Genomic DNA, 12,358 nt, shown 5'->3' with positions numbered 1-12,358 from the left:
ATTTTAACACCGCTGATATCAACTTTTGTAGAGGTGGCAATGACAAACTTCTGGTGTGTTCTGCGCAGAGGAACTCTGTTGATGACTAGAGGTCCTATAGGAAAAATACAAATTTGAATAAGAACATCAAAAAGTTAGGATTTGGTCTGGGCATGTCTGTTAATTTCAGCAGCAGAGGAAGGTAGATTCTCTTGAGTTTGAGGCCAGTCTGGTCTACATACTGACCCAAGTCCTTTCGATTTGTCGCAAACAAAAAAATTAAATGGGGCAGAGATGGTTTAGTTTCAGTATGAGGTCACTTTTGGACCCTTTTTACATTCCCAGTACCCCGAGTGCTCACAACTAATCTTGGGGGGAAAAACCCTTGCCACCCACTCCAAGATCTCCAGGGTTTCTCAAGGGACCCAAGTGAGAAGAGGAGCATCTTTTACAGAGGCTGGCTGAACCACTTATCCTTGAGATCCGCCTCCTCAGTGCTGTGCTTGGGGCGTTCTGCATAGGTACAACCCCCTTTCTCCTTTCATTAGACAGGTCTCAGGGATCAGAGTCAGGCTCTCAAGCATATCAGGCCAGTATAAAAAATATTCTTGCTGAAATTAAACCCTTGACTGCTACAGAAAAATAAAATAGGGATGGTCAGTCAGCAAGACAGGAAGGCCCGAGTTGTCCTCTGACCTCCAAAACTTAAGGGGAGCAGGGATGAATCTAAATTTCAGGGTACAGAGTGCTGCAGGTCTGAGGCCAGTCTGGTCTACACAAGACCTGATCATATCACAGAGCAGGTGATATGCACCTGGGTGGTGCTCTGTGATCTTGGTCCTTAATGAAACCATACCATACCCAGGTTTACCAGGAAATCTGGGTAGACATGGGGTCATCCTATATAAAACCAGGAGGGATGGTTTAAGAAGTATATAGTCCACTCAAGATGAATATATCTGCTAAACTTAAGCAAGCTGTGTTAGATGGGAACATCACTGTACACTTATCTAACTACCATTTATCATGTAGCATTAGTAATAGTATGAGAAGGGAAAGAGTTCAAGGTTACCCTGGGCTGTGACATCCTGTCAAAACAAAAAAGACCAAGGATTTCCTTACCAGTCACAAGTAGCAAACCGCTGGCCAGCTGCTTCAAAAAGACCACCCTCTGGAAGTCAAACAGAGAAAGGACACTTAATCAAACCCTATCCCGAGTTACCAAAGAACAAGCAGACGCATCCGGCACTTGCTCAGGTTCAAGTCTAGACTGGGCTACAAGAGACCTTGTCAAAAGGAAAGGTGAGGTGATACACGCCTTTAGCCTTAGCACTGGTGGGACAGAAACAAGACTCTATGGCATTCATAACAGCACCCAAACACAGCATTTACTCAGGGGTCAAACTTGTTACAGAGAACAAGAAAATACGGTACATAGAAAATCAGGATGCACCAGGCATTGGAGGACCAGGCTCTGCTGCACCCCCAGTCCAGGCCCTGGGGACAGTCCTCACCTTGCCCCGGTGGCGCCCTGTGAGGATGATCAGGACAGTCCCAGGAGTGATGCTGGAGCGCAGCCTTCTCACGTGCTGGCTGAAGGGCTTCTTGCCATGGCTCAGCAGCTTCCGAGGCACATCTTCGGTGGGATAATACCTAGGCTGGAGAGAGCACGTGCACCACACTTGAGCTATCTGCTCAGCCCAGCCCACCAGAGCCGCATTCAGAGACACAGCCTTGAGAACCCCAAGAGTCAATCAAGCCCCACTAACAGCACGGAAAGGAACCTCACGTACACCAGAGACAGACACTCCAACCTGTAAGTGTTTGGCTTGTTTTGCTTTTCTGAGACAGGGCTTCTCTAGGTGGCCTAGAACACTGATACCAGCCTGCCTTTGCCCCTGAGGGCTGGGACTACAGGAATGCTGTTTGTATGTGTCCCTTGAGTACAGGTGCCACTGAGTTACCCTTGGGAGTTCAAGTTGGCAGGGAACAGCATTGTCCCCTTACCCCAGGGCATCTCTTCACCCATTCCCAAGCTTTCCTTGGGGCTTGGAACTCTAACACACTTCTTCAGAGTTAAGGTCACAGCCAAAGAGGGGGAAGGTGGGACAGAAGGGAGTTTCATACCAGTCCAGGCTACTGGAGGCAAAGGTACAAAAGCAATGGCATACCTCTTCTACCTCAGCAGAAGGAACACACCCATTTTTTTTTTTTTTTTAAGAAGGAAAACTGTAGGCATCAGTACCACAAGTTTGTTAAATACTCATTTTCCAATACTCACCATTTTCCGAAGCTTCACCACCCGGGTGCCACCGTTCTTGTCTCCACCAACAGTTTTGGTGACAGTAGCAAGGACCTTCTCCTTTTTCTTCTTCTCAACCTACCAAGACAAACCCATCAATCCAGGATCCTGGCAGGCGACCTCCACCGCAGGAATAAGGCATCGTGGTGGGCCATCCCTCCCCTCTCCTACCTTGGTCTTGGCAGCGGAGTATTTCCTTTTGTACAAGGCCTTCCTGGAGTACATAGCAGACCTGGAGTACCTGCCAATTCCTCTCACCAGGACAGGGTTTCGGCTGCAATGGCGCTTGGGCTTCTTGGGCTTTTTAACCTTAGGGCGACCCTTTTTGGCTACTGCGGCCCGGGGACGGGAGGCAGCAGCGTCACCGCCAGCCTTCTTGGCTGCAGGTTTCTTCTCCTTTTTATCAGGCGCCTTTTCACCCGCCATCTAGGGATACAAACAGTAAAGGCATTTCCTCAGCCATTTGTCAACAAGCTGGCATCTAAACCGTCCTCTGCCGCATGCAACGCCTCTTCCTTCCAAACACAGGGTAAGTACCTAGTGCCATTGGGGTTTTCTTTTTTTCTATCTAAAAAAAAACTTTTGTGGTTCCTTATCTTATTCTTCCGTTTTTGTAAATCAGGAAAATCAAAGAGCATCTTTGGTAGCGTCTACACAGACAAGGAAGCCCAGAACCTCGAGGCTCTTCGGTGCGACCTCGAAGACTTAACTGTGCGACCCACTTCAGTGCCAGCAGCCTACAGACAGAGGCCAGGCAATGGTTCGGGGCCACGGGTTGCTCTAGCACGGGACACTATGACAGGCCCAGGGGAACGGGCCTGCCATAAATCCAAACCCATGCACCAGCACGGAACTCCCGAGGCCTCCCTCTGGAGTCGCCCTAGGTCGCGAAGCCACCACGACGGTCCCAGCTCGGCCAAAGTAGCCCCCCACAGTGGTGCTCTCCGGACGTCTCCCGGGGACGCGGTTCCCCACCTTCAGTGGCGAAGCCCAACGTGGCCAAGGCGGGCTCGGCAGAGGGTTCTGGAACCCCGACTGCAGGGTCGCATGTCGCCGCACAGGCCGTCCAACCCTCCCCAGGCGACGGCAGCCGGCAGGGCCCAGCGATCGTCTCCGACGCTACGGTCGCTCTTCTCCCCCCCGCCAACCCACGCCGACAGAAATGAAGCCCCCGAGAGACCTGGCGAGTGACCCCGACCAGAGGCGGCCCTGGCTCGTGGCCCCCGGACGTCCCCCAACTTCGGATGGACGAGGATTAGGGTCCCGAGAGCGGCTGCCACACAGACGCCCGCCATCCCTACCTTGCAAGATGGGAAAGAGAACTAAGGCAGCGGCTTCCGGTCTATAAGCAATGACGGGTGGTGGCCGAGATCACTTCCTTCCTGTCTGAGACATCATGGGAAATGTAGTTTTTCTTACACCGTGGCATTACAACCGAGTCCTGACTTGGGAAATTCTCTCCCCCCCCAAACCCCCTGCTGCTGAGATGGCTGAGCGAATAAAAGCGCGTTCTCCTAAAATGATGAACAGAGTTTTAGCCTTGCGACTCATGTGGTGGAAGAAAGGACTTTACAGAGTTATCTTCTATCTAACCTCCGTGGGCGCACACAATCAAAACGATAATTAAAAACTAAAAGTTAAAGTCCGACAGTGTGGCTGGAGAGATGGCTCAGTGGTTAAGAGCACTGACTGCTCTTACAGAGATCCAGAGTTCAATTCCCAGCAACCACATGGTGGCTCACAACCATCTGAAATGGGATCCAATGCCCTCTTCTGGTATGTCTGAAGACAGCTAGTGTAGTGTACTCATAAAATAAATAAAATAAATAGTGTATACATAAAATAAGCAAATCTTAAAACAAAACAAAATAAAAACACTCTACAGTGGTGCCACACCCCTTCAATCCCAGCACTAGGGAGGCAGATTCCGGTAGATCTCTGTGAGTTCGACGAGGTCAGCCTGGTCTACAAAGCTAGTTCTAGGAGAGCCAAGGCTATGCAAACAAACCCTGCCCCCAAAACAAAATAAAAAAACAAAAACAAAAACAAAAAACAAAAAAAACCCACAACTTTTTTTTGTTTGTATTACTTTTTTTTTTTTTTTTTTTGGTTTTCTGAGACAGGGTTTCTCTGTGTAGCCCTGGCTGTCCTGGAACTCAGTTTGTAGACCAGGCTGGCCTCGAACTCAGAAATCCGCCTGCCTCTGCCTCCCGAGTGCTGGGATTAAAGGAGTTCGCCACCACGCCCGGCTTACATTTTATTTTATGAGTATGCTTATGTGAGCATGTGGAGGTAGGAGGTGGATGCATGCCCCGGCACACAGATGGAAGTCAGTGGACAACTTGGGGACATCGGCTCTCTCTACTACATGAGGTCTTGAGATCAGTCGTCATCATAAGAGGACTTAGGTCATCACAAGCCCTGCATATAACAATTATCCTCTACCTCATAGTGCTTAGAATGACATGTACACACGATTTCTATTGTCTTCTACTTGTCTGTTGCCTGTTGCTAGTGGTAGGAGCTTTTCGCTTGGCTTTGGCTCTCTCTCTCTCTCTCTCTCTCTCTCTCTCTCTCTCTGTGTGTGTGTGTGTGTGTGTGTGTGTGTGTATATGTGTGTGTTGTTTGGTTAGAGGTCTGAGGACAACTTACGGGGACCAATTTTGTAGTTCCACAATGTGGGTCCTAGGGACAGAACTCAGAACTTTGTAGCAAGCACCTTGACCCTTGGAGCCATGTCTGTGGCCCTTCACTGTGATTTATTCAGCTCCAAACCCCCTCTTCATGGTTGAGTCTCCAGGAATCTCTTTGCTTCTCTGGCTCTGGTTAAAGATGAAAAAGGGAGTGGTGGGCTGCCTCTAAAGACCTCACGCCACTGAAGACCACAGAAAACAGAGCGCTGTGAAGACCTTAGAGTACCATCTGATTCTCTCTTGCTTCCCCAGGCCTACTGGTTTTTCTTTTTGAATTATTTGTTTAATGTATGAGTGCTCTATCTGCATATATACCTATATGCCAGAAGAGGGCGTCAGATCCTGCTATAAATAGTTGTGAGCCACCATGTGGTTGCTGGGAATTGAACTCAGGACCTCTGGAAGAACAGCCAGTGCTCTTAACCACTGAGCCATTTCTTCAGCCCCACTTCCGGCTTTTCAAGACAGCATCTCTCTGTATAGACCAGGCTGGACGTGAATGAAGCCTCTGCCCATCAAGTACCAAGATCAAAGGCATGCTGTACCAGGCCCAGCTCCAGTCTGATTATCAGTTGTTGAATTTTATGACAGCGAGGCTCATTTACTGTCCAAGCAGAGTCTTAAGAAGAATCTTAAATATTCTATTATTTAGCTAGCCAGTTAGTGTGTGTGTGTGTGTGTGTGTGTGTGTGTGTAAGATGTATGCATGTGTATGCAGGTGTTTGTGACAGTTCAGGGAGCCTAGCCTTTCAGCCCCGATATCCATTCAGTTTCCAGAGGAAAGTACTTCTTGGTCTTTGTTGCTATCCCAGCACTCGGGAAGCAGAGGCAGGCAGATTTCTGAGTTCGAGGCCAGCCTGGTCTGCAGAGTGAGTTCCAGGACAGCCAGGGCTACACAAAGAAACCCTGTCTCGAAAAACAAAAAAAAAAAAAAAAAAAAAAAAAAAAAAAATCACAGTCAAGTACAGAGTGGCTCACTCCAGCCTCCCAAAGCTGGGGACAGAGAACAGGCTCCATTAGTGACTCGTGCTAGAACAGTTGTCTAGGGTCTCATGCACACGCCTTTAATCCCAGCACTTGGGAGGCAGAGGCAGGCGGGTTTCTGGGTTCAAGGCCAGCCTGGTCTACAGAGTGAGTTCCAGGATATCTAGGGCTACACAGAGAAACCCTGTCTTTGAAAAAAAAAAAAAAAAAAGTCTGACGAAATCAGAGTCTTTCACACCTGGTCGGCTTGTTAAATGATCTGATACTGAAGTAAACACATAACTGAGCCCCCTCTTGTGTTTGGATGTGGTATTGCAGAATTCATGATCATAAGGTAAAATGTATTCAGTTCTTGCTCCTAACTTTTGAAACATGGTCTCACTGTTCAGCTCTGGCTGTCTCAGAGAGCTCTGTATGGACCAGGCTGGCCTCAAACTCCCAGAGATCCTCCTGCCCCTGCCTCCCAAATGCTGGGATTGAACATGTGAACTACCACACCCAGTAAGTACCTTTTTTTACTTTTCTTTTTAGTATTTATCCATTTTATCATTTGTGTAACTGTCTCTAATAATAATAATAATAATAATAATAATAATAATAATAATGAAATAAAGTAAAAAAATCCTAATATATTATACACTTTGGGTGTAGGTAGGGATCTGTGTTTATTATACCTGTTACAAATTTGCATGTTGGGGAATGTGTTTCTATGGGTATAGAGAAAACTGTGGCAGTGAACACAACAAGCTATTAACACTGGAGGAGAAAGCCCAGCGGTGGTGGAGCCTGCCATTAATCCCAACACTCAGGAGGCAGAGGTAGGTGGATTCCTGAGTTCAAGGCCAGTCTGTTCTACAGAGCAAGTTCCAGAAAAACCAGGGCTACACAGAAAAACCCTAGTTTGAAAAAAAAATCCTCAAAACAAAGCAAAACAACAAAGGAAACACTGGCCTGTTGTTAGGAGGCTAGAGCAGGAGGCTCAGAAGTTAAGGCCAGCCTGGCTGGCTACACAGTAAGTTCAAAGTCAACCTGGGCAACACCGTGAGACCTAGTCTCAAAAAGTACAAGGAACAAGGATGTCTACAGTGGTGCACACCTTTAATCCCAGAATTTAGGAGGCAGAGGCAAGCAGATCTTGAGTTTGAGGCCAGCCTGGTCTACAGAGTGAGAACCTATCTCAAGAAACAAAGTGAGATGGTTCAGTGGTTAAGAGCACTGAGTGAGTTCCAGGACAGCCAGGGCTAAACAGAGAAACCCTGTCTCGAAAAACCAGAGAGAGAGAGAGAGAGAGAGAGAGAGAGAGAGAGAGAGAGAGAGAGAGAAATTGAAAGTAAGAGGAGCATGCTGAGGTGAGCCAGCATTTGCTGCTTCTGCAGAGAGCCCACATTGGTTCACAACACCCATGTTAGGGAACATGATACCCTCCTCTGACCTCTGAGTGTAAACACACACACACACACACACACACACACACACACACACACATACACAGCATACACTATCATACACTTCCACACACAGTATATATTAACACGCATGCACACACACAGCTTATGCACACATAGCACACACACGGGCACTCACCCACACAGTATACATTCGTATACATTCACATACATACTCACACAGCCTACAGGCACTCATGCACTAACACGCACATGTACCGGCACATACAAAAAATATTCACTCACACACAAAGAGCAACAGAGAGCATACTATGCATGTGCACACGCAGCATACACTCACACACAAAGTGCATACTATACACGTGCACACACAGCATACACTCACAAAGTGCATACTATACACATGCACACACAGCATACACTCACAAAGTGTATACTACACACATGCGCACACAGCATACACACACACACACACATATGCATAAATAAAAATAAATCTAAGGAAAGGAAACGAGCTGGGGCTGTCTGAAGCTCTGAAATTCTGGGTTCCAGCCCATGTAACAGTGGTGGGGGCTGGGGGCTGGCATAGGAATTGCACTTAACTTGCAGATGATGGGAAGTGGGGGATGGACAGGTGGCTCAACAATTAAGACCACTGGCTGCTCTTGCAGAGGACTCAGGTCTGGTTCCCAGGACCAACATGACTGCTCACAGCCATCTTTAATTCAAGTTCCAGGGAACCCAGGTCTCTCTTATTTTTTGAAATAAGATAATCCGGGCTGAAGAGATGGCTTGGGGGTTAAGAGGTCCTGAGTTCAATTCCCAGCAACCACATGGTGGCTCACAGCTAATGTTCTCTTCTGGAGTGTCTCAAGGGAGTAACAGTGTACTCATATAATTAAATAAAATAACTCTTTAAAAAACAAATAAAATAATTTTATAAGGGGGTGTAGAAGTGAAAAATAAGAGAAAGTGACTATCTATCTATCCAATGGGGATTTATTAGAATGACTTACAGGCCGTGGTCAAGCTAATCTAGCAACCAATGCCTATGAATTAAAGGTACAAGAACACAGTAGTTGTTCCATCCACGAGGCTGGATGTCTCAGCTGGTCTTCCGGGCTTGCCAACAAGGTGAGAGCAAGCAGGAGGAGCAAGAGCCCCCGTCTTCCATGCCCACTCTATAGGCCGCCAGTAGAAGGTGTGGTCCAGCCTAGAGGTGAGTCTTCTCACCTCAAAGATGTAGATCGGAGATGGATCTTCCCGCTTCAAAGGACCTAACTACGCAAACAAACAAACAAACAAACACAAAACAAAACAAAAAAACCTTACAGGTGTGTCCTGCCATCTTTGGGTTTTAGTTAATTGCAGATGTGGTCCAGTTGACAAGCAAGAATAGCCATCAAAGATGGTAAGGACTTTAACCTCGAAGCCATCTCTCCACCCTCTGCTAGTCTGATGTTTTCTAAATCACCCAGACTGGCCTCAAAGTCAGCAATCTTTTTTTTTTTTTTTTTTTTTTTTTTAGTTAGGGTTTACTTGGATCTGGCTTTCAGTGTTTTTTTTAGAGAGAGTTTCTCTGTAGCCCTGGCTGTCCTGGAACTCACTTTGTAGACCAGGCTGGCCTTGAACTCAGAAATCCGCCTGTCTCTGCCTCTCAAGTGCTGGGATTAAAGGCATGCGCCACCACGCCCGGCTGTCAGCAATCTTTCTGCTTCAGCCCCTGAGTGTTGGAAACTCAGGCAGGTGCTCCATCTGTGGCTTAAAATAACTATCTCCCCTCCTCTTCCTCCTCCTCCTCCCCCTCCTCCTCCTCCTCCCCTTCCTCCTCCCTCCTCCTCCTCCTCCTCCTTCTTCTTTTTCTTCTTCTTCTTCTTCTTCTTCTTCTCTCTCTCTCTCTCTCTCTCTCTCTCTCTCTCTCTCTCTCTCTCTCTCTCTCTCTCTCTCTCTCTCTCTCTCTCTCTCTCTCTCTCTCTCTCTCTCGTGTGTGTGTGTGTGTGTGTGTGTGTGTGTGTGTGTGTGTCTAGTGCACTCATGCCAGAGCAACACCCAAGACTCAGTTCTTTTCCTTGATCCAGCTTGCTGGCCCCTGATAAAGTATCTTTAAATGGATGCATTTGAACTTGTTATAAACCGGTCACTGTGTTAGGCTCTGGGCACATGTTGTGGAGGGAGCCCTTGTCACTCAAGGAGCTTGCGGTCTGACGGAAGATACAGAGAGTTTAGCCCTGGCGACACTGAAGTGTGTGAGGGGCTGATAGAGTTGTGAGCAAGCACCGCTGAGGGAGGCCACAGGAAAGAGGCTTTTACTTATTTTTGGAACGTGGTCAAGGGGTGTGTCCAGGGGCTTAGCCCTACTTAAGTGGAACTTAGTACTGCCTGACCTTTAGTTTTCTAGCTGGTCGAAGCTTTGAAGACCATGCCATGGCCAGGTGGAAGTGGTGTATGCCTTTAATCCTAACCTAACACTCGGGAGGGGGAGGTAGGTGGATCTCTGAGTTCGAGGCTAGCTTGTCTACAGAATGAGTTCCAGCATAGCCAGGGCTATGATGAGAAGTCCTGTCTTGAAAAACAAACTAACTAACAACTAACTAACTAACTAACTAACAACTAACTAACAGATCGTTCCAGACTTTGGCTGGTAATGTAGCTCAGATGGCAGGATACTTTCCTAACCTGCATAAAGCCCTGAGTTTGATTCCCAGCACTGCATGACTCTTGTGTGCTGGTACATGACTGGAATCCCAGAACTTAGAGGTAGAGGCAGGAGAATGGCAAGTTTAAGGTCATATTCAATTACACAGAGAGAGCTTGTCTTAGAGTTTTACTGCTGTGAACAGACACCATGACCAAGGCAAGTCTTATTAAAAAAAAAAAAAAACAACATTTAATTGGGGCTGGCTTACAGGGTCAGAGGTTCAGTCTATTATCATCAAGGTTGGAGCATGGCAGCATCCAGACAGGCATGGCGCAGGCAGAGCTGAGAGTTCTCCATCTTCATCCAAAGGCTGCTAGTGGAAGACTGACTTCCAGGCAACTAGGGTGAGGGTCTTATGCCCACACCCACAGTGACACACCTACTCCGACCAGGTCACACCTATACCAACAAGGCCACGCCTCCAAATGGTACCACTCCCTGGTCCAAGAATATACGGCATATGACATAGCTCAAAGCCAGCTTGGGATACCTGAGACCCTGTTCCAAATAAAAGGCGGTTCAAATAAAAGCGATGGAAAGGTGGCTCACAAATGAAATGTTCTTGCTGACCTTACAGATGACCCGGGTTTGTTTTCCGACATCCATAGGGTGGCTCGCAACTGCCTGTAACTCCAAATTCCAGAGGATCTGATACACTTTCTGAATGCTGAATTCTACAGGCGCTGCACTTATAAGTACCCTCCCCCCTCAGTACACACACATACATACACCTAATTTAGCATAAAATAAATCTCTCTGTGTATATCTTTTTTGGGGGTGGAGTTTGAGACAGGGTTTCTCTGTGTAGCCCTGGCTGTCCTGGAACTCCAAGCTGGCCTCGAACTTACAGAGAGTTCACCTGTCTCTGCCTCCCAACGCTGCAATTAAAGGGCTGTGCCACCCCCTCCCCTGGGTTACGGTTGTAAATCTATCTGTCTGTCTGTCTGTCTGTCTGTCTGTCTGTCTGTCTATATTTTGGTTTCTCGAGACAGAGTTTCTCTGAATAGCCCTGGCTGTCCTGGAACTCACTTTGTAGACCAGGCTGGCCTTGAACTCAGAAATTCACCTGCTTCTGCCTCCCAAGTGCAGGGATTAAAGGCATGTGCCACCAAAGAAGTAACCTCCTTTAAATAGGAACAATGCGAGAAACAGGAAGAGCAACGATGCCTTTGGCAGCTGTTGGGTTGTGTGATGGCACTGGCCTTGATTGTATGTGAAAGGATCTGGTGCAAATGGAAAGATTGTAGCTTAACACACAAGGCCTCCGGCCTCCTTCCAAGAACAAAGGGAGTGATACAATTGTGTTCTAGATAGGTCTAGATACTTCTAGGTAGCGCATAGAGCATCACCTTACAGCCTAGAGTGTTTTCCGCTGCCGCTCTCTTGCAAAGGAGCTGATGAGACACAATGTGGAACTAAGGTTTAACAGGCAAACACCATTCTCAATGCTTCCCACACTCTGTAGGGCAGAGAGGGAAACTGAAGTATTGGAGGCCGTTGGGTTGCCTGTGCCATCCAGGTAAGCCGATGCAGGACTTGATTGTGACCCTTCCTCTTAGATTCCCGGGAACGTTGATTCTCAGGGAGGACAGCTGTCTTTGGACCAGGAAGATAGGGGAAGTTTCTTATCCCAGAGGAAGTTGCCTCCAGTCTGAGGTTAGAGGCAGAAACCTGGGTCCCCTTGGAAGGCCATGGGGAAAACCCTTCAGGGGGAAGGAAGTAGATTAATTCATAGTGTGTGGGGGTGGGGACTGAAGTCTCCCAGCGTGGGAAGAGTGTCACAGAGAGCGAGATAAGTAAGGGGAAGACGAGGGATTGGAGAGGTGACCTGGCATTAGACCATGCTTTTGATCCAAAAATTTGGACTGTACCCTTAAAGGCTATTGAAAAATTCAATATAAACAGCACTGGGGCTGCGTTGTAGATCAGATAGATCATGTACTCCTCAGTGTCCGTGAGGAGGAGGGATTTTATAACCTGCATGTAAAATGGTGCAGGCATTAAACCTAGACACGGCTGCCATATACTTTGATTCTTCTCTAGATACTGTATATATAGTGTCTGATCCATTGAATACAGTTGTCTGGCTGTATTGTTTAGGAGACGATAATAAGGAACTGAGGCTGGGGCTGTAGCTCAGTGATAGTGTGCTTGATTAGCATGAGAGAGGCTCTGGGTCGACCTTATTTAAGCACGGGGAAATGCATGACTATAATCCTGGCGCTCTTTGGGAGGCAGAGACAGGAGGATCAGGAGTTCAAGGCTAGCCTTAGCTATATATTGAGTTTGAGGTTAA

At 47.5% G+C, this 12,358-nt stretch overlaps 1 protein-coding gene and 1 non-coding gene across 2 annotated transcripts in view; both read right to left on the bottom strand.

Annotated features, from left to right (window-relative positions):
- Nucleotides 1–3,635, bottom strand: part of Rpl6 (ribosomal protein L6) — a 3,966-nt gene extending 331 nt beyond the window's left edge. The window contains exons 1-6 of the mRNA XM_029533864.1: nucleotides 3,583–3,635; nucleotides 2,453–2,707; nucleotides 2,261–2,359; nucleotides 1,494–1,637; nucleotides 1,102–1,150; nucleotides 3–94 (exon numbers count right to left, since the gene is read on the bottom strand). Coding sequence (XP_029389724.1) covers nucleotides 3–94; nucleotides 1,102–1,150; nucleotides 1,494–1,637; nucleotides 2,261–2,359; nucleotides 2,453–2,707 — 639 coding nt within the window. The 5' untranslated portion in view covers nucleotides 3,583–3,635. The remainder of the gene's footprint in view (nucleotides 1–2; nucleotides 95–1,101; nucleotides 1,151–1,493; nucleotides 1,638–2,260; nucleotides 2,360–2,452; nucleotides 2,708–3,582) is intronic.
- On the bottom strand, nucleotides 2,989–3,122 carry LOC115063113. The gene has a single exon (XR_003842993.1). It is a non-coding gene; the product is annotated as a small nucleolar RNA SNORA42/SNORA80 family (small nucleolar RNA).
- Nucleotides 3,636–12,358: the final 8,723 nt, after the last annotated feature.

This window comes from Mus pahari, chromosome 23 (genome assembly GCF_900095145.1).
Source record: "Mus pahari chromosome 23, PAHARI_EIJ_v1.1, whole genome shotgun sequence".
Lineage (NCBI taxonomy): Eukaryota > Metazoa > Chordata > Mammalia > Rodentia > Muridae > Mus > Mus pahari.
Note: the sequence above shows the minus strand (reverse complement) of the source record. Positions and strands in the feature narration are given on the sequence as shown.